The 23026-nt window shown below is 41.3% G+C and overlaps 1 protein-coding gene across 1 annotated transcript in view; it reads right to left on the bottom strand.

The window, feature by feature from the left end:
- Positions 1-251: 251 nt before the first annotated feature.
- Positions 252-23026, bottom strand: part of hid1a (HID1 domain containing a) — a 45532-nt gene continuing 22757 nt past the window's right edge. Inside the window, exons 7-19 of the mRNA XM_079622658.1 lie at positions 21630-21825; positions 21032-21088; positions 20805-20945; positions 20641-20731; positions 14915-15066; positions 14370-14448; positions 13172-13336; positions 10574-10801; positions 7931-8076; positions 7765-7854; positions 6410-6501; positions 6173-6331; positions 252-907 (exon numbers count right to left, since the gene is read on the bottom strand). Coding sequence (XP_079478784.1) covers positions 844-907; positions 6173-6331; positions 6410-6501; positions 7765-7854; positions 7931-8076; positions 10574-10801; positions 13172-13336; positions 14370-14448; positions 14915-15066; positions 20641-20731; positions 20805-20945; positions 21032-21088; positions 21630-21825 — 1660 coding nt within the window. The 3' untranslated portion in view covers positions 252-843. The remainder of the gene's footprint in view (positions 908-6172; positions 6332-6409; positions 6502-7764; positions 7855-7930; positions 8077-10573; positions 10802-13171; positions 13337-14369; positions 14449-14914; positions 15067-20640; positions 20732-20804; positions 20946-21031; positions 21089-21629; positions 21826-23026) is intronic.

Genomic DNA, 23026 nt, shown 5'->3' with positions numbered 1-23026 from the left:
TTACACATAATATATGTGTGTGTACTGTGTATAATTATTTATATATATAAAAACACACAATCATGTATACATTTAAGAAAAATTGGTTATATTTATATATAAAATATTTATATATAATATAAATTATATAAATGTACAGTATATAAATGCAAATATTTCTTAAATATATACATGAATTTGTGTGTATTTATACATAATTATACACAGCACACACACATATATTATGCAAACACAAACTTTTATTTTGGATGCGATTAATCGCGATTCATCTTTTGACAGCCCTAATATATATATACATAATGCCTTAATTAAAAAAATGAGGAAAACTTCAACCTTTAAGGACACCAATTATAAAAACGTCTTTTAAAAACATTTAAAATCTTCCCGATCCAAAACCTTAGACTGGCCGTGTGTATGAATACTGAATATCTAAACCAGCTTGTGATTTTTCCTCCAGTTATTCTTCATCCCAGACGTGACTATAGTGAAATCGGGAGTAATGATGTAACGCATGTTCCAACACGTAACAAAAAAGGAGGATTCAGCAATATCGCCCTCTTGTGGTGATATCAATACAATCCAAAGGTCTTTATCAATGCTTGATCACTTCTAAAAGCTTCCTAGAACGTTTTTCCCGACACTATACATAGCATTCCTTCTTATAATGAGCACTTTATTCGTGTAAAAGCACAGTGAGAGAGTTTCACGTGTCTGGGCTGCTGTGGGGTATATATAGACGTGTTATCATCTGAACCGGCACCTCCAGGGTCACAGTCGAGGACGAGTCGTCTCCTCTGGGGAGCGGGAGCGGGAGAAAGCGGAAGGCCAGGACAGGGCTCAGATCTACATCCTCTGGATCTCGAAGAGACGCACGTCGGTGTCGTACCAGATCGGAGGATCCACGTTCCTGAAGGGAGAGGAGGAACCGGTGGATTACAGAAACACCACTGCAACATGCCACCCTTTTATTAGAGGGTCAATTTGACCCTCTAATAAATTAATAATAAAAAAAATGATAAAAAAAATGTATATAATACAATTTAAATAATAAATTAAATATATTTTTAAATAAATTATATATTTTAAAATGTATTAATAAAAAATAAAAAAATGAAATATATATTATAAAAAAAAATAATAATAATAATATTAAGTTTTTTTGAAATGTATTACAAAATTAAATATGAAATTAAATAACAATTAAATATATATTTTAAATAAAATGTAAAACATATATATTAAAAATTATATATTAAAGGGGTCATGACATGGTTTTTTTTATTTTATTATTATGTTCCCTTAGGTGCAAATATAGTATTACTATAGTTTTTTTTACAAAAAACTTTTAAAATGTAGTGATTTATGACCTTTTCCCACCCTGTTTCTCATCCTCTGATTCAAACAGTCTGTTTTGGGGGTGTTTCCCCTTTAAGAGTTCAGTGTTAACGCCCACTGCTATGATTGGCTAACGTCAGTGCCTATGCATCAATTATTAACGCCCCCAGCCAGAGCATTTGCGGATTCGGCGCAACTGTTTAATAGCAGGTGATGCATGCGAAGCGATGGCTCTTGCAATGATAAAACCTTATTATGTTTGAGCCGGAATCAGAGGAAAATGAACCATCACCACAACAACGAAGACTGGATCAGCCTGTGTCCACATGGAAAGTGAAACTATTTTGAATTAATAAAACAAAATTAACCCGAGACACTTGAAAACGGATTATTGTTACATAATTTTCCTATAGCTTAATTTGCTAACAGTTTAACATTATTTAACTAATTCCAATGAAATGATAGGGTGTACCACGGACAAAAATGCATGCACAGGCCATATTTGAAGATGCAGCATTGATAAAGGCAACATTTTTAATTTTCTATCACATGTAGGCCTACTAGAAAGGCGACATATTTTCAAGATTCTCTTATACAAATGTGTTTATATTAGCCATGGTAAAAAGTAAGTTTGCGTCGTCGTTATTGAGCCCAGAATATTCGGCACGGACTTATCTTTGAGCAACAGTTTTCTGGCAAAGCCAGCATCATATTGGGATTTTTTCCTCAAAACAGTCATCCTTAAATGTATAGAACAAACGCTTAAACTAACACTGCCGTGACTGAGACGTCCGCAAAAAATAAAGTGCATCCATTTTCCCCTGACGACTGGATCTTTCAGCGTATTTAAAAAGTAGTTTAAAGTTTTAAATACATTACTTACAGTTTGCGTCGTCGATGTTGAGCCCAGAATAGTCGGCACGGACTTATCTTTGAGCAACAGTTTTCTGGCAAAGCTCAAAACAGTCATCCTTCACATGTACAGAACAAACGCTTAAAATAACACTGTCGTGACTGAGACGTCCGCAAAAAATAAAGTGCATCCATTTTCCCTGACGACTGGATCCTTCGCAGCGTATTCAAAGATGTAGTTTGTCCACAGCCAGGAACAGCACATCTGCGGCATCGTAATTTCCCTGTACACAGACCCACTCGCTGTCCGTCGACTGAACACTTGTGAGACGCGCAGCGCGCGGGCGCGACGGTGATACGAAATGAGCGTAGTTGCCTTACGCTTAAAGCGTAACTGTCTTCTGCTGGAGGCGGTCTATATGCAAACGCTGGTACGTCACTTCGTACCGTGACGTCACTTCTTACCATGGATCCAGAACGAGCTGTATTTAGAGCTTGATTAAATAAATGATTCGTTTATAATGGGGAGGACGTCTTAAGCTATGAAACTTGCAGGACGTTTTAATGGTACAAAGACCTCTTATATACCAAAAGATCAAGGCAAATTTGGTTTCTCATGTCATGACCCCTTTAAATCATATCATTAAATTATAGATCAAATCATACAAAAAATATAATTTTTAAATATAATAACAATAATTTAAAATCTAAAAAAATAAATAATATATATATATATACACCGGTATATATATGTAAAAAAAATTTTTTTTTTAATTAAATATATATTTTAAATAAAATAAAAATGTAATTAAATTACAAAAACATTTTTTTATAATAATAATAATTAATAAAAAAATATATAGTATTTTTATTTATTTATTTTGAGGAGAATTATTTTGAGGTGAAATGTGACCAAAACCAAAACTGTGTCAAATATAATCGTATGCTCAGAGTCAGGCAGGAACATGATTAAGGCACATTGTGCAAGTCTCTTTACATCTACATGATAATTTAATAACAGAATATTCAGTTTGCAGTAATGCAGAGCGTGATTAGACAGCATCTGTCGGCACTGTATCGGACGTGCTTGGGGTGAAGCTTGCTGTATTATTTGTATATGACGTTATATTCATGTGCATGCGTTCTATTATATTGTGTAATATTATTCTCTCGCATACAGTCTTGTTGACAAGAAAGACATGCTGATGGCATTTCTGTTATCCTCCGCACACACATGACCGGCCTCCGCGCCGGCGCCATCAACACATCTTCACGTCAGAGGAACGGGACGAATGTGTGGATGCTACCGATCCTGATCTGCAATCTGACTTATCATAATCATACACTGAGTCTGGCTTCTCCCAGGTGTGTTCTCCATGCTGTCAGCTGACGGAGATGTCATGGTCTCTGGCTTGCTAAATATTCAACACTACTATTGATCCGCCTGATGTGAGGACTGACCTGAGCTGGGCGACGCCGTCACGAGTTTCTCCAGAACTGAGCTGAGATCCAGGAAATGAACTCATTTAATAATTGATGATCTTTACAACCGAACTGAATCAACACTGGATGACTTCAGCTGAACAGTGACCGGTCTCTTTTAGACAGAGATGAACTCAGTTAGCATCACTAGCTACGTTTCCATCCACTTGTCAATCGAATGATCTGAAGTTCGGTAATTTCAAGTAAAAATCGGTCTTTACAACTTTTACTTGTAACGGAGTAATATTTGACCAGTAGTATCTATACTTTTACAGAGTAAGTAAGGAAGTTGTGTACTTTGTCCACCTTAGCGTTTAGCAGCGCAATCAGGGTTTGAAATGAACACTCGCTAACTCGCCAAATGCAGGTACAAATCACCTGCGTTGATAACTGGTAACGCGGTCACATCACGAGCCAATTTGACGGGTTACTTATTACGTTACTCACTTTGCTGGGGAAGTTCATGTAGTCAAATCTGACAGATTTAGCGCAAATACTCAATTTGTGAATCATCATGATATATTAAATACAGCGTATTGCGCTTATGAAAACCCCAAATACTAAATTAGAATATTGTGAAAAGGTTTTCATAAGCTGTAATCCATAATCATCAAAATTATAACAAATAAAAGCTTGAAATATCTCACTTTGCATGTAATGAGTCTATACAATATATTAGTTTCACCTTTTAAGTTGAATTATTGAAATAAATGAACTTTTGCACCATATACATTTTTTTTCCGAGTTTCATCTGTATTTGTGTTATATAACATACGTTGCCTATGATCAAAAATGTTCATTAACTTCAGCATTGCGTGATACTATTTCAAAGTGATTTCCGTCATTTTGACAGATAATAAATGACATGCGAAAACAAACCTGGAAAGAGACGTGAGGATTTGAGGAGAAAAAAACGTCCAGTGAATTATTAATGATATTTATTACATGGCTTGGTTGAATTTAAATGTAGACTGCGGTCTGTTATTTCTTCATAACAACCGTTGCTAAGGATAACACACCGTTGCCATGGACACGGTGTTCTTTAACGAAAGCAATACAATTGTTTTTAAATCAATAAACTTCTTTTTAAAGCAATATTTTGTGTCAAATGATTGATGTATTTGGTAGGTAGCGATGTAATAAGCGGGATAATGTAGAGCGAGGCGGTTGTTATAGCGAATACACTCCGCTTCACGTCGGGTCCTGATCAGCCCGCCGGGGTTGTGTTCGCTATAACAACCGCCTCGCTATACATTATCCCTTACTTAGCGTAAATTAACTCGGGAGAACAGACCACAAATGTGCAGAACATGCAGAATGCAAACGGGAAAAAGAGAATAATCGTGAGGAAAATAAAGCAAATCGTGCAATAGCAGAATACAAGAATATTCTTGTCGCGTTAAAATACCAAGTGTTACGTTATTCTCACGACGTCTGAAAATAAAACATGAAGGAAAATTGACAGATCAGCGTTACAGGTGAAACTCGAAAAAAGTGTACTAACTAATGTATTATATACTCATTACATGCACAGTGAGATATTTCAAGCCTTTATTTGTTATAATTTTGATGATGATGGCTTACAGTTTATGAAAACCCCAAATTCAAAATTAGAATATTGTGAAAAGGTTTTCATAAGCTGTAAGCCATAATCATCAACAGAAATGTTGGTATTAATGGAAAGAGGAGACCATAAGCTTTCAAATGATATCCTAGTCAGAGTCATACCTTGAATGGTTGTAAATATATACACATTTGAATTATGGTCTGTCCTCTTTTTCCAATAGAAAACCTGAGAAAATCGCTTTTTTGCCTGTTTTTTGTTGATATCTTTCAAAATCCATCGCATTTAAAGGGATAAACTATTTATTTTACAGCTTAATTTGACCAAAGACATTAATATACAACACGACATTCCTCAAATTAATAATATTTCATCTTCCTGAGGAGATCTTGAGCTTGTTTACACAGAGCGCTGAGTCTGACAGGAGGACGGCTGGACCAATCGCGTGCCAGTCAGTCGAGGCGGGGCTTCCCATTGACAAATGATCAGCGTTTGTGTTTCTAAGCTTTTTGATTGTTTCTATACAACGCATAACACCATATATGGAGAGCGGAGATGAGTTGAGAAAAACAATGTTCATTTCCAGCAAATTTAGTAAAACTTTGTGAACTTTAATAGTCATTAAAATAGTACAATTTCTACATAGTGTGCCTTTAATAGTCATTTAAATACCTTTACTCAATTATCTGGACTACGAAACTTTGGGAGAGTCTGTTCTTTGAAATTAGCAAAAAAATAAATAAAAAGTAATTGTTTTTCCACATAATCGGCCCATATCTTAAAAAGGATTCCGACTCATTTCGCCAGAGCGGGTCACATATATTAATTCAACCTTTTAAGTTGAGTTACTGAACTTTTTCATGGATTTGAAGGACACCCATAACTGAACACACAGTAAGCCCGTCAGGAATAAGCTGGACAGTGTGTGTTCATACTAACCGCAAGTAAATGACTCCCCACATGTACGTGCGGAACCACATGGCGGTGCCCGCGTTGGCCTGGTACTTCCGGATGAGGATGGGATGGGGAACGGGAAGCAGACCCACGAGAGTGCCGTGCTGAAGGAACTTCAGGATCTCCGACTCGTCCGTCAGACCTCTGAGGCGAGACACACACACGGCGTCACACATCTCACACCACACCACATCAGCGACCGCTGACCAGCTCTCCTCTTACTTGTCGATGCAGATCTTCTCCACCTGGGGCACCAGCACTTGCAGCAAGCGCATGATGGTTTGCAGTGGGAGTTTACTCTTCCAGGACAGGACCTGTGAGTGCAGATCACGTTACAATGGTTCACTCTACATGTATGCCTTTATCCACAGCGACGTATGCCTGGTTCAGATTACACGATTTAGGCCCGATTCGTGTGACGTCGGGTGTCGTGGGGATTCGTAAACGTCAACGGGCGTCGGGACGCAAGATTCGATCGCTTCATCTCGTATAGTGTGTGTTACAGTGGACGACAACCGACCTGCGTCTGCGATGCTTCACCACATCACGACAAAAACACTAGCATGTGTGATTTTTTTTTTCGGTCCTCCACGACGAGAGTGAGCGAGTGAACGAGAGAGTGTGTGTGTGTGTGCGCTAGTTAGTGAGCGAGAGTGAGTGTGTGTGCGCTAGTGAGTGAGTGTGTATGTGTGCGCATATGTGTGTGTGTGTGTGAGTGAGCATGTGCGTTTCAAGGATGGCTTGAGGGTGAGTAAATCATGGGCTAATTTTCATTTTTGGATGAACTATCCCTTTAACTCAAGGGTTAAAAATTACACTTGCCTAACAATTTCCAGCTTAAAATCATTCGGTAGGACAACTGTCGCCTTTTTTCACCTTTGTTGTCATTGGCTTTAGGCTTGCTTAGTTTGGGGACATTAAATTTAACATTTAATGTAATATTCAACAATATTATTGATCTGCACTGACAGCATTATATGAGAACTGAGCTGAGCTGGACGATGACATCTCGGTTTACTCCAGCTATATATATATATAAATAAATGGTAACACTTTACAATAAGGTTCATTAGTTAACTACATTAGTTAACGTTAACTACTAATGAACTGCACTTATAGAGCATTTATTCATCTTTGTTCATGTTAATTTCAACATTTACTAATACTTTATTAAAATCTTGTTAACATGAGTTAATGCACTGTGAACTAACATGAACAAACAACGAACAGCTTTATTCATATGAACTAACATTAAGAAAGATTAATAAATACTGTAACAAATGTATTGCTCATTGTTAGTTCATGTTAGTTAATGCATTAACTAATGCTTAATAAATGAACCTTATTGTAAAGTGTTACCATATAAATGAACTAAATTAATAACTTTTCTACAACAGAAATGAACCATCGCTGAGCTTACTTAAGCTGGACTGTGACGCTATTTTCTTCTGGAAACAGCATTATTTTCCTGTTATCTCTGTAAAGCTGCTTTGAAACACTGTGTATTGTAAAAAGCGCTGTATAAATAAAGCTGGCTTGACTACTCCTAATGTCCGTGTTGAGGAAGGCTTTCTTACCCAGTCGGGTTTGGGGTTCCAGTGGCTGACGGACGATGAAGAGCTGGACAGACGTCTCCTCGCCATCTCTGCCTCGGTGTAGAAGACGTCCTAGCAAGAGAATCAGTGTTATCACCTGCGTTTGAAGAGCGAGCGGTGAGCGTGACTGTGCGTCGGCTCCCCTGACCTCAGTGTCTCGCCCTGAGACGGACTCGGTGTCGCTGGCTCCCGCCGCAGCGCTGTGTTCAGGGGTTTGTGGGTATTCGGCCGGAGGCACTGCTATCATGGTGCCGTCTTCCGAAACCTGGGACTTCTCCGTCAGTTTATCGATGTCTGAAGAGAGTTAGCCTGTCTTACATGCAGTGCCACTATCTCATGGTCTTCACTAACACCAGTGTTGGGGGATGTTACTTTTAGGGTATGTTTACATGCTTAAAACGGCGACGTTTTTCCTTTGAGTTTTCCGCGTACAGACGACACCATTGTCAAAACAATCATCATTCACACGGATCCCCGAAAACGGCTAAAAGCGCTGTATTCTGCCTCCAGGCCAGTAGATGGCGATGAAACACTATAGACTGAACACGTAATACGCATGTGCGTGACATTCTGGTCTTCAGAGATTCACGTTTTTGTTCTTAACACGGAGACCGTTTTCAAAAAATTGCACTTTGAAACCCGTTTTCAAAAGTTTTCAGGCGCCCAAAACGCCGTTATCGTATAAACGAATGGCTAAAACGCATAAAAGTTATATGTTTTTAGTTGAAAACGCTCTCCGTGTAAACAGCAAAAACGTGAATCTCTGAAGACGATGATGTTCACGTGTTCAGTCTATAGTGTTTCATCGCCATCTACTGGCCTGGAGGCAGAATACAGCGTTTTTAGCCGTTTTCGCAGATCCGTGTGAATGGGGATCGTTTTGACAATGGTGTCGTCTGTACGCGAAAAAAAAAAAAAAAAAACGTATTTTAAGTGTAAAACGTTTTAAAGGAACACTCCTTTTAAATAGGGTTTATTTACTGTCTTTCCTACATTTAGATAGGTGGGCAAACACATTTTTGTCTCAGTGCATGCATTGTTTTAGTTTGGCAGGGTCGCCGCTAGCTTAGCTTAGCATAATGAATGGAATCCTTTTTTGCCAGCTAGCAAGCCCTGAGTAAAAGTGATAAACAAACAAAAAAACCCACCTAATTACTTCTTGTGGCCTGCGTATTCACAACGAGTACAAATAGCGATGCAGATTAAGACTAGGCGGTTTCCTAGGCAGATGTTGACTTGGGACTATATTAGGGTGAAGCACAGGCGAAGCACTGTTACGGTACTTGGGCAGAGATATCACGCAACACCTGAAATCCGTCAACATTGCGAAGTAATTAGGTGGGGGTTTTTGTTGTTGTTTTTTATTACTTTTACTGAGGACATGCTAGCTGGCAACAAAGGATTCCATTCATTATGCTAAGCTAAGCTAGCGGCGACCCAGCCAAACTAAAACAATGCATGCACTGAGACAAAAATGCATTTGCCCACCTATCTAAATGTAGGAAAGACGGTGAATAAGCCCTATTTTTAAAAAAACGGTGGCGTGTTCCTTTAAGCATATCGTTGTCGTGTAAACGCACCCTTAAAAGTAATGCGTTACAATATTGCGCTACTCCTTAAAAAAACTAATTCTGTTACTTTTTATGGAAAGTAATGTGCTGCCATTCTGAACCACAGAAGAAAAGGACGCAGGAGAAGTACAATGCTCTTAATTCAGCAACAAAAATGCAAAAAATCAAACACAAACGTGATATTTAACTTAAGGTTTAGTTTTTTTAGTATGGTTGAATTGGATCATCAAAGGTCGCCAGCAAAGACATTGGTTAATAAAGTGAGATTAAATACATAAAGTACATTTTTGTTATTTAACATATTTAATTACTGCAGGTTTGTGTAATATCTAGAGTTAGCATTTCACTGTTTTTATTCATTTTGAGGAATACTGACTGTGCAAGTGAGATGAGTAAATGCATGCGCACATTTAGTGTAGATCTACAGTAACCGTCATGTTCACACACGGCGCCTCTGCACTTACTCACGATTTCTCTCATCATGGGGACTGAAGAAGTGTCAATCAGATCAAATTTGGGAAAACAAAGTAACTTGCGTTACTTATTGGAACAAGTAACAGATATTTTGCTGTAAAATTTAAAAGTAATGCATTACTTTACTAGTTACTTGAAAAAAGTAATCTGATTACGCAACTCACGTTACTTGTAATGCGTTACTCCCAACACTGGCTAATACCACTATATAATGTACAGTCAAACCACAAATTATTCAGACACCAGATATATTTGTCTACTAGTGTGTGCAGGACACTATAGTTAATTTATGTAAGTGAGGAGAGCAAAATAAAGTAAACTGTGAGATATTATACCCAAATATTCTTCAGTATCAGTGACATTTATACAAATTTGGGACCAAAAATGATTCAGACACTTTGAGCTGATCATGTTTTGCTGAAGTGTGTTTTCTTTAATTGCTAATGCTCTTTTTACACACACACACACTGAACACAATGAAGCATTGCTTGGTCACTGGTTGAGCTAAACTAGTATTATCTAATTGTGTAGTTAAATTTAACAGCTGACAGATATTCAACATAATTCATCAGTGAGACAGACTAACAGAAGGACGGACAAAACCAGTCAAATAAATATCAACTGATCATATTTTATTACCATTTTCTAAACTATAGCGAGTAAACCGTGATAATGTGAGAAAAGTGTCTGAATAAATGTTGGTTTGACTGTAAATGATCCAGTAAACACAGCATAAGCAGATCTACCTGGTATGGCCACGAGACTGGCCTTCAGTGTCCCGGGTTCAGCGGGAACAGCCGGTCTCGATCCCTCCATGGACACGGTCTCCTGGGAGCTGGTCCGGGATATAGCGTTCGGGGATTTCCTCTTCCTCTGCAAGGCCTTCTGGATGGTGGCGGGGTCGGAGGGCAGGTTGGCCAGCTGGTGGAAGACGTTGCGTTTCCGAATGATGGCGTACACCAAATTACAGTTACCTGATCAAAACAGCATCAGAGTTGGGGTCAGGGGTGGATTCAATGGGGCAAATAAGCCACCAAAATTATCAAAAACACCTAGCAAAAAAAATTATGAAAAAAGATAAGGGGGCGAAAAATCCCCCTGCACAATTAAAGGTGCAATATGTAAGAATTTTGTAATAAAATATCCAAAAATCACTTGCACACTGTGATATATTTCCTGCAGTTGTGTACTTACAATATTCCAAAAGTTCCCAAATATTTTTAATTTCAGAGAAATTCCCATTTTAAATAATGGCTCGTCCCTGTTCACGTGTTGCCTGTCACTGACGTAATATCCGCGTTATCCCTGGTTTCCGCTCGTACTGCCGTAGTAACCATGGCGATAGACGTGGACAACTGCGCTAAGTCTAGCGGCGCTCACGCTGTTGTTGTTTTGTTCAAACATTATAGACCATGGCAAGCAGACTTTGGGACAAAAGGAGAACTAAACCGAGGATCAATATCAGCGTGGCGTTTTCGAGATGCCGAGAGCTAGCGTCCGCGACTAACTTCCACTCGACAGAGCTCTTGCATGTACTTTATTAGACGGGTGAGCAAATGTACATAAAACTAATCAATGTTATATAGCTCAACATGATGAAGTGTTAGAATATGATCTGTATGTTATTCTAATGTTGATCTAGTTTACTGCTAGTCTCATATAGCCATCAAACTAACACAGATAATAACATTATAACTTTAACACACTCAAATGCAGTTTAGTGTGATAGTGTAGAGCGAGTGAGACAGCGCTGCGTTCCCTCACACGTTTCATTCGTCTAATAAACTGACCTGTGTGAGTAATATTCTGCTCTTGCAGGTATGTTAGTTCGTTAGAATTAAATGTCCTTATTCCTTTATATGCGCGGGACTCGCGTGTGGCGCTGAGATCTGTCTCTCATTAGCACTCGCGCCCTGCTTCACACCACAGTCATGATAAAATCATAAACGTATTCACTCATCCTCATCCTTAAAAATTATTAGATCCATCCGCTTGACGACAAGTCCCATAATTCCGCTTATGCGTCATCAAACTACGCCTTTGCTACTGTAAGAGGGTTAGCGACCCCTAGCGGCGAAAAAAATTACATATTGTAGCTTTAAACTAAATCTATGACTGTCTCGATTAAAGTGAAATGTGAAAACGAATGAAAAGTGTCGATTGCATTACATTTAGATCTGCTCACGTTGCATCAGATTTCTTTTTACACCTTTTACGCAGCATTGAGCATGTTAAGCTATGAATGCAATGGCCAATCAAAGTTGTTTAGATTAGCCTCAGCTGAAAAAGCCGGAGTTTGTTTCAACAAAGTGAAAACCTCCCCTTCTCTCTCTTGAATGCAACACGGAAGTGACTTTTTTTAACTGCAATTCATCATACAAAAAGTGGTTTTGGTCTATAAAGCTAATTTTGCCCTTCATGACGACTGTGAGGGGGGTGAATTTTTTTATAACTCATCCGTTTAAATTATATTACGCCATAATGTTCTGCATAATTAAGGGCGTGGCCACTTGAGTGACAAGTGGATTGTCGCTGATGTCACTGCTAGCCGTTTGTCTGCTGTCTGTTAGTGTCACGTCTCCTCAGCTAATCACATTTTCGGTTATCCAAGATGGCGACGGCCGGCTCCGCCCACTTTGGGCTTCAAAAATGCACTTCAGAAACATACGGGTGACGTCACGGACACTACGTACATATTTGTTTACAGTCTATGGTTTCAACGCACGTTTACTGGCTGAATTCTTTCATCATAAAACAATAAAGTGCAGATACGATGCAAGTAAGAGATTAATTTCACAGTTTTGACAGCTTTAGTGATTTTAACCAGAGTTTTTGCGAGAGGGCAGAACTCACGCTAGACTGCATTCATGGAGCACTTCAGTGAAGGGGAACGCTGTTGACTTGCTGTATGTGTATAATTTATATAATAAAACTTTAGACCGACTACTAACTCTCATTAATTTGCAACTACATGTCAACTAACTCTACTCAACTAAGTAGACTGTTAGGTTAGGGCTAGTTGTTAGGGTCAGGTTAGTAAAATAAGTTGACATGTAGTTGCAAAGTTACTTATAGTCAGGAGAATGTCTAAAGTGGACCATCAAAATAAAGTGTTACCACAGTTTGTATATCCTTTATGTAGGCTTTTTACATTATGCAATTGTACAAGTATGCCTGCTTTGTAAATAAAAATTAATACCATATCAGATGCATCTTCTGTATCTGTATCACAGTTTGACCAAGACTTTCCACATGGACTTCTTTTAACAGAGTTGGCAGAACAGTAAGAGAATATCTAAAATTAGAGTTGATCTGGCAGAGATGAACGAGTGTGTGGATCTCACCATCGAACTGGTACTGGATGATGTTATTGAAGGCCTCCAGCAGGAAGAAGGACAGATGGTGGTTCTGAGGAGCAGAAAACAGGAACCAGTTGGTGGAGAACGCCTCCAGGAGATGCAGGAGCTTGTTGGCCGCAACCATGGAGAGACTCTTCAGGTACGGAGACACTGAACAACCACACCATGTTATGGGACAGAGGACGCAAAGAACACAACACTTCAATGACACGCACCAAACTACACACATGAAACATTCTAAACATTCTAAATTAATCTGAACATTCCATTTGGAATAAAGGCCTTTTGATCCGAGGAAACCCTCACCATTCCCTCGGGTCATTTTGACCCGAAATTCATTTTTAAAAATTGAGTGTTCATTAGAGGGGTCCAAGACCCTTGGACTTTTGTTGCACTTTAACCATGTATACACACAAAAAATGTTTATGGTTTTGAGGAGTTTTTGTGGTTGAAATGTAAAAAAGTAACAAATCCTTTCCTCACGGGTCAATTTGACCCCCATAGGAATGAATGGGATGCGAGGAATGCTTCAGTACACATATAAAAACCTAAAAATGCTCAAAATTCAAACAAAAAATGCTAAAACTTTACCAATTTTTAAAAAAATATAATGTCTACATGTGTATCTGAAGAGTAACTGACTTTAGGACCCAGAGGAACAGCTCGTTTGCTCCATATAGAGATATAAGGTCATCTAGAGTCATGAAATATCATGTTATATTATTATTTTTCCACAAGAGGTCGGCAAAGACACCCAATGTAAGATATTTTGAGCTGAATTAAAAGTGTTATGCATGAAAGTTATTTTGAATTTAAGTTGAAAGAATGTGAGGAATGTAAATTATTATTTATTTATTATTTAATTATCAAATCTAGTCATTTAAAGGTAAATATAATAAACAAATAACAAACAAAAGAAATACATTAAAAACTAGAAAAAATAGGACAAAAAATAAAATAAATTAAAGGTAGGTATAATTTTAGGGCTTCGGGTCATTTTGGCCCGCGAGTGTTTGTAACGTTTATGGTTATGGTAGCGCTTTAATGGAAATAGCCTCACAATCATTTAGTCTCTCAGCACATGAAAGAAAAAATTGTCACCTCCAGTTTTTTGTGACATAACAAATGATGAAATCTGAATCCAGTAAAGCCCAGTGCAAACCCAGACACTGCTATCACTCACCGTTCACCACAATAGTGAGCAGGCAGTCGTAGAGAGGCTGTAAACGCTGATGGCCACTGGTTATGATCTTGTGGAAAACCTGCAGACATAGAGATTTAAAAACACCTCATATGTTTCTAAGCAAACCAGACGCAAAACCAACATATTAATAAACCTTTTGTGTGAATTGAAAGAAAGACTACACGCCTATATTCAAACGCAGATACCTATAGACTGAACACATAATACGCATGTGCACAACAATAACTTTATTCTAGAGCTGCTGTAAAGCCAAAACCATCTCTGTTACTGTAATCTCCTGTTATCACTGTAAAGCTGCTTTGAAACGAGCTATATTGTTAAAGCGCTGTATAAATAAAGGTGTCTTGACTTGACTTTTGGTGTAACAGAAGCAAGCTAGTAAGAGTAAACATGTAAACCTCACTCCCCTGCTCTCAAGAGGCCCACTAGCGACTGGTCTTTAGCGTTCTTGTTAGCGCGGCCGCCTCCCATGCCATGACGCGGGTACGAATGAAGGGGACTTGAGAGACCGGTGTGTGTCTCACCACTATGAGCAGGTCAGCGTGTGTGCCGGTGAACACTGGGATGTCCATGGGGACGTGAAGCGAGTACGGTTTGTTCAGACGCACACCGAAGTTCCTCTCTCCGCTCAGCAGAAGCAGAATGAACACGCCGATGTGCATGAGGCCCACCCGTGCTGGAGATCAACACACACACACACACACACACACACACACACACACACACACACACACACACACACTCACAACATCACGAGACGAGCATGACAACAGTCGTCTGCACAGACACCTTGACAGAAAAGGTGAAAACTCATTAAAACTAGTTACTTATTACTAGTTAGTTATTTATGTTACCAGTAAAAAAGTGTCCTACATTATTCTAAATATATCTACTCAGGTAAAGAGTGCAAGCATATTCGTCTACGATAATTTTGTATTTTCAGCTTCAGAATCATGATTATTTTAGTGTCACATGATCCTTCAGAAATCATTCTAATATGATGATTTGATGCTCAAGAAACATTTATGAGTATTATAAATGTTGAAAGCTTTTTTGTGGAAACAATGAAACCATTCAAACATTTGTGGTAAGATATAAAAAAAAAAAGCTAAATTAATACTGTTATTCATCAAGGGTGCATTAGATTGTTCAAAAGTGACAGTGAAGACATTTATAATGTTACAAAATATTTATATTTAATAAATGCTTTGATAAATGTAATAACTCAATCAAGAGGAATCTGAAAAAATGTATCACGGTTTTCACAAAAATGTGAAGCAGCTCAACTGTTTTTAACATTGATAATAATCAGAAATGTTTCTTGATCATCAAATCATCATATTATCCTGATTTCTGAAGGAACATGTGACACTGAAGACTGGAGTAATGATGATGAAAATACAGCTTTGATCACATGAATAAATTACACTTTACTGTATATTCATATAGAAAACAGTTTTAGTTTGTCATAATATTTCACAATATTTCAGTTTTTACTGTATATATCTGAATAAAAGACCAAATTAATTCTGCATATCATATAAAGCAATCGTGTCTCTTCAGAAAACTTGGATTAAACCACTCGATCCACTTTTACGATGTAACTTTATACTTTTTAATGCACGAATGTTTTGCTTGCATGGACCAACAATGGATGGGCAAGAAGAATGAGAGAATATTAAAAATCAAGCATAGCGTCAGTTCTGTCAGGTCATGTTAGTCAAGCTCACATCAGCTGACTCTCAGACTCTACCTATAGGAATACAACGCCTATCACTGTACACATATATAAGCTCCTTCAGTATTATCAGCAGCTATTGCGTTTCTCAGGAGCTAATTACCCTCCTCCCTCCCCAGCTCCACCTCTCGTCAGTCAGGATTCAGGAGCTAATTACCCTCCTCCCTCCCCAGCTCCACCTCTCGTCAGTCAGGATTCAGGAGCTAATTACCCTCCTCCCTCCCCAGCTCCACCTCTCATCAGTCAGGATTCAGGAGCTAATTACCCTCCTCTCTCCCCAGCTCCACCTCTCGTCAGTCAGGATTCAGGAGCTAATTACCCTCCTCCCTCCCCAGCTCCACCTCTCGTCAGTCAGGATTCAGGAGCTAATTACCCTCCTCCCTCCCCAGCTCCACCTCTCGTCAGTCAGGATTCAGGAGCTAATTACCCTCCTCCCTCCCCAGCTCCACCTCTCGTCAGTCAGGATTCAGGAGCTAATTACCCTCCTTCCTCCCCAGCTCCACCTCTCGTCAGTCAGGATTCAGGAGCTAATTACCCTCCTCCCTCCCCAGCTCCACCTCTCGTCCAGTCAGGATTCAGGAGCTAATTACCCTCCTCCCTCCCCAGCTCTACCTGTCGTCAGTCAGGATTCAGGAGCTAATTACCCTCCTCCCTCCCCAGCTCCACCTCTCGCCCAGTCAGGATTCAGGAGCTAATTACCCTTCTCCCTCCCCAGCTCCACCTCTCGTCCAGTCAGGATTCAGGAGCTAATTACCCTCCTCTCTCCCCAGCTCCACCTCTCGTCAGTCAGGATTCAGGAGCTAATTACCCTTCTCCCTCCCCAGCTCCACCTCTCATCAGTCAGGATTCAGGAGCTAATTACCCTCCTCTCTCCCCAGCTCCACATCTCATCAGTCAGGATTCAGGAGCTAATTACCCTCCTCTCTCCCCAGCTCCACCTCTCGTCCAGTCAGGATTCAGGAGCTAATAACCCTCCTCCCTCCCCAGCTCCACCTCTCGTCCAGTCAGGATTCAGGAGCTAATTACCCTCCTCCCTCCCCAGCTCTACCTGTCGTCAGTCAGGATTCAGGAGCTAATTACCCTCCTCCCTCCCCAGCTCCACCTCTCGCCCAGTCAGGATTTAGGAGCTAATTACCCTTCTCCCTCCCCAGCTCCACCTCTCGTCAGTCAGGATTCAGGAGCTAATTACCCTCCTCCCTCCCCAGCTCTACCTGTCGTCAGTCAGGATTCAGGAGCTAATTACCCTCCTCCCTCCCCAGCTCCACCTCTCGTCCAGTCAGGATTCAGGAGCTAATTACTAGGGCTGTAACGATACAGCAAACCCACGATTCGGTTCGTATCCCGATTTCTGACCCACGATTCGATACAAACCGCGATTCTTGCGAGGAGGGAGGATTTTAAAAGCCAAATAAATAAATAAATAGCTAAAGCTATAACTCTGTTTTCTTGTAACAAAATACTTTTGAAAAACAAACAGAACTATACTCCATTGTGGAGATGATTCGAGCATGTTAAAAATTCTTCTGAGGTAACCGAGGCTTACTGTGCTGTAAACCACCAATAATATATTGCCTATTCCGCATGACCCGCATCTCAAGCGCAGGAATAACGCTTGCCACAAAGTGAACGCGCATAGAGAAATGCACACTTCCTACGAATTAGCCTAAGCAGCCATTTCTTTATGTTTTGAATTAACGTTAAATCAAGTAAAAGTATTTCAAGCTTTCAATGTAAGTTTCGATTCGTTTATGAGGTGAGTTCCAGTTCACGCGCGCGCCGGTGCCACACACACACACATACAAGCAAACACCGTGCGCTTTTCTCACTTGCTCTGGTGTTTGCTTGTGTGTGTGTGTGTGTGTGTGTGTGTGTGTGTGTGTGTGTGTGTGTGTGTGTGTGTGTGTGTGTGTGTGTGCTCGCGCGCGCGTGTGGGGGAGAGGTGCGATTTTTGAATAATAATCAAATGATACCCAGCGATCTTCGAATATTATTTTTGCTTGAAATTCCCATACCTAATATGTAAAAGACCCCGTCACAGCCCTGGGATCTATTCTGGAAGAGAAAGATAAGTCTGGGAAGGGGTGTGTCGATCGCGATCTGCCTTCTCACACCGCGACACAGGTTCGTGGATCTGAGTGTCGCGATTTCGGTTTAATATCGTAAATCGTTACAGCCCTACTAATTACCCTCCTCTCTCCCCAGCTCCACCTCTCGTCAGTCAGGATTCAGGAGCTAATTACCCTCCTCTCTCCCCAGCTCCACCTCTCGTCCAGTCAGGATTCAGGAGCTAATTACCCTCCTCCATCCACAGCTCCACCTCTCGTCCAGTCAGGATTCAGGAGCTAATTACCCTCCTCCATCCACAGCTCCACCTCTCGTCAGTCAGGATTCAGGAGCTAATTACCCTCCTCCCTCCCCAGCTCCACCTCTCGTCAGTCAGGATTCAGGAGCTAATTACCCTCCTCTCTCCCCAGCTCCACCTCTCGTCAGTCAGGATTCAGGAGCTAATTACCCTCCTCTCTCCCCAGCTCCACCTCTCATCAGTCAGGATTCAGGAGCTAATTACCCTCCTCTCTCCCCAGCTCCACCTCTCATCAGTCAGGATTCAGGAGCTAATTACCCTCCTCTCTCCCCAGCTCCACCTCTCATCAGTCAGGATTCAGGAGCTAATTACCCTCCTCTCTCCCCAGCTCCACCTCTCATCAGTCAGGATTCAGGAGCTAATTACCCTCCTCTCTCCCCAGCTCCACCTCTCATCAGTCAGGATTCAGGAGCTAATTACCCTCCTCTCTCCCCAGCTCCACCTCTCGTCCAGTCAGGATTCAGGAGCTAATTACCCTCCTCTCTCCCCAGCTCCACCTCTCGTCAGTCAGGATTCAGGAGCTAATTACCCTCCTCTCTCCCCAGCTCCACCTCTCATCAGTCAGGATTCAGGAGCTAATTACCCTCCTCCATCCCCAGCTCCACCTCTCGTCAGTCAGGATTCAGGAGCTAATTACCCTCCTCCCTCTCCAGCTCCACCTCTCGTCAGTCAGGATTCAGGAGCTAATTACCCTCCTCCCTCCCCAGCTCCACCTCTCTTCAGTCAGGATTCAGGAGGTAATTACCCTCCTCCCTCCCCAGCTCCACCTCTCGTCAGTCAGGATTCAGGAGCTAATTACCCTCCTCCCTCCCCAGCTCCACCTCTCGTCAGTCAGGATTCAGGAGCTAATTACCTTCCTCCCTCCCCAGCTCCACCTCTCGTCAGTCAGGATTCAGGAGCTAATTACCCTCCTCCCTCCCCAGCTCCACCTCTCGTCAGTCAGGATTCAGGAGCTAATTACCCTCCTCCCTCCCCAGCTCCACCTCTCGCCCAGTCAGGATTCAGGAGCTAATTACCCGTCTCCCTCCCCAGCTCCACCTCTCGTCAGTCAGGATTCAGGAGCTAATTACCCTCCTACCTCCCCAGCTCCACCTCTCGTCAGTCAGGATTCAGGAGCTAATTACCCTTCTCTCTCCCCAGCTCCACCTCTCATCAGTCAGGATTCAGGAGCTAATTACCCTTCTCCCTCCCCAGCTCCACCTCTCGCCCAGTCAGGATTCAGGAGCTAATTACCCTCCTCCCTCCCCAGCTCCACCTCTCATCAGTCAGGATTCAGGAGCTAATTACCCTCCTCCCTCCCCAGCTCCACCTCTCGTCAGTCAGGATTCAGGAGCTAATTACCCTCCTCTCTCCCCAGCTCCACCTCTCGTCAGTCAGGATTCAGGAGCTAATTACCCTCCTACCTCCCCAGCTCCACCTGTTGTCCAGTCAGGATTTGGCATTATGATTCCCCTTTGAATCTGACTAAATTCTCGAATTAAGTTGTACATTAAAATCTTGAATCAATGATATCTGCAATACATTCTCGTTGGTTCTGTTCTGTTTACCCTAAGGCCGTGTGCGGGCGCTTGAGAGCGTTTTGGCAGCGCAGTTTTTTTTTCAGTTGAGACGCATCGTTTCTATGATACAGAATATCCGTTGGTCCGTGTGGTATTAGTCCCGCCCCTCCTCCACTGTGATTGGACGGTTGGCTAAAAAGTGACAGTGATGAGCGCTGCCTTTTACCTAAAGTTGAACATTCTTCAACTCTCGGCGACCTGTAAAAAACGCCGAGCGCTCAGCGCTTGAGCGTTAAGTACTCGCTCAGCACCTCGTTACGCTCATGGCGTTCTAAAAACGCGGCGTTCCCATTGACAACAATAGAAAAATAAAGCCAGCCGCGTGAAAAAACGCTTTGGTGGACACACGGCCTAAGGGGGGTTATTGCTGCTCTCCCTGTTTTGATCCATGCTAGGCTGCATGGATGCGCAGGGAGTTCTTGCCCAGAATGGAACCATACCGCTAATCCTAACTGTATGCTAATTGTCAATCGTATTTGACGATAGTGTTCCTGACAGAAACATCTTCATTTGTGTTCTGAAGATGAATGAAAGTTTAATGATGAAGGAATTTAATGTTTTTGGGTGAAGTAACTCTTCAAAAGCACTTACATTGGTCGGCGCGGGCGTCGTTCAGGTAGAACAGAATAGGCACTAATATGTCCAACACATCGCTGCTCTTCAGCACAAAGAACAGGAATTTCTGTAACACAAAACGTAGGGATTACGTACAATGTTTCGGATCTGGACTGTTATTAAAGCAGCCGATCTCTCACCTTGTTGAAGTCACAGAGTTTCCAGAACAGCACCAGCAGCTCCTGGTGGAACTGGATCTTCTTGGTGGAGTTGGGCAGGTATGTTTGAGTGAGCGGGTTGGTCAGCAGGCGCGCCAAACCTTTCAGGACAAAGTCGTAATCCTGCAGACACGTGGAGAAACAGCTCGCACACATCAACACAACAATGCTGTGTATTCTCTTGGCGTATCGTAGGAGTCTCTCCGTACCTCCTCCCTGTGGATTCTGGACAGGTAGTTCACGAAGAGGTTATTCAGGCCGTCGGACTACGAGTAGAGAGAGAAAGAGAAGGTGCAGCTCACATAATAATCATCATATTAGAATGATTTCTGAAGGATCATGTGACACTGAAGACTGGAGTAATGATGCTGAACATTCAGGAATAAATTACACTTTACTATATAAAAGCTGTTTTAAATTGTAACAATATTTCACAATATTACTCTTTTTTTGTGGTATTTTTAAATCAAATAAATGCAGCCTTGGTGAGTAGAAGAGACTTCTTTTAAAAACATAAAAAACCTTACCGATCCAAAACTTTTGACTGGTAGTGTAGTAGTTACTACAGTAATAACTATAAATTATGCATAATTACATGCAACTCACCCTAACCCAATCCTAACCCTATAGTAAGTACATGTAGTTGATTATTATCACTCTGTAGTGAAGTGTACTAATAACACAGACACCGTAAAATAAAGTGTAAGCACATTTTCTTTGATTCAGCCGGTCTCTCCCAGGTTTGAGCGGATGCTTTGGCTTGTGTTGAGAGTGTGTTGTGTGCATTATGGGGTGTGTGTTGCTCACGTCCTGCTCCTCCATGCTGGCGGGGGAGGGGGGGCGGCCCTCGTGCTCCAGGCTCACGATGAGGATCTGCACCGCCTGCTCCACCAGCTGCTCCCGGTAGTCGGAGAACAGCAGGTGGTTGTAGGGGATCCCGTAGCCCACCGGGTCGTAAGCGCACACCACGTTCAGCAGAGAGGTGAAGAGAGGCAGAGCGTGCCTGAGGGAGAGAGAGAGAGAGAGAGAGAGAGAGAGAGAGAGACTCACTGTTTACTGCACTTTTATGCTTTAACAGCAATGCTAGGCGGTTCCTAAGGTGTTCTGGATGGTTGTTAGGGAGTCGCAATGCAGTTACTAGAGAGTTCTAGATGGTTGTTAGGGAGTCGCTATGCAGTTAATAGAGAGTTCTGGATGGTTGTTAGGGAGTCGCTATGCAGTTACTAGAGAGTTCTAGATGGTTGTTAGGGATTCGCTATGCAGTTAATAGAGAGTTCTAGATGGTTGTTAGGGAGTCGCTATGCAGTTAATAGAGAGTTCTGGATGGTTGTTAGGGAGTCGCTATGCAGTTACTAGAGAGTTCTGGATGGTTGTTAGGGAGTCGCTATGCAGTTACTAGAGAGTTCTAGATGGTTGTTAGGGAGTCGCTATGCAGTTAATAGAGAGTTCTGGATGGTTGTTAGGGAGTCGCTATGCAGTTACTAGAGAGTTCTAGATGGTTGTTAGGGATTCGCTATGCAGTTAATAGAGAGTTCTAGATGGTTGTTAGGGAGTCGCTATGCAGTTAATAGAGAGTTCTGGATGGTTGTTAGGGAGTCGCTATGCAGTTAATAGAGAGTTCTGGATGGTTGTTAGGGAGTCGCTATGCAGTTACTAGAGAGTTCTAGATGGTTGTTAGGGAGTCGCTATGCAGTTAATAGAGAGTTCTAGATGGTTGTTAGGGAGTCGCTATGCAGTTAATAGAGAGTTCTGGATGGTTGTTACGGAGTCGCTATGCAGTTACTAGAGAGTTATGGATGGTTGTTAGGGAGTCGCTATGCAGTTAATAGAGAGTTCTAGATGGTTGTTAGGGAGTCGCTATGCAGTTAATAGAGAGTTCTGGATGGTTGTTAGGGAGTCGCTATGCAGTTACTAGAGAGTTCTGGATGGTTGTTAGGGAGTCGCTATGCAGTTACTAGACACTTCTGGACGGTTGTTAGGGAGTCGCTATGCAGTTACTAGAGAGTTCTGGATGGTTGTTAGGGAGTCGCTATCCAGTTACTAGACAGTTCTGGATGGTTGGTTAGCGAATACTTCTGATGAAGCAAACTCTGAATCAACATACACAAATGCTAACATTTTCTATATGTCATAATCATTTGTTAACAAACAAGTATTCATTACTTTTTAGCTAACTGTATATGTATATAATTTATATATGTACA

The sequence above is a fragment of the Phoxinus phoxinus genome, assembly GCF_949152265.1.
Source record: "Phoxinus phoxinus genome assembly, chromosome: 1".
NCBI classification, from domain to species: Eukaryota; Metazoa; Chordata; class Actinopteri; order Cypriniformes; family Leuciscidae; genus Phoxinus; species Phoxinus phoxinus.
The sequence above is the reverse complement of the archived record's forward strand: the minus strand, read 5'-3'. Positions and strand labels throughout refer to the sequence as shown.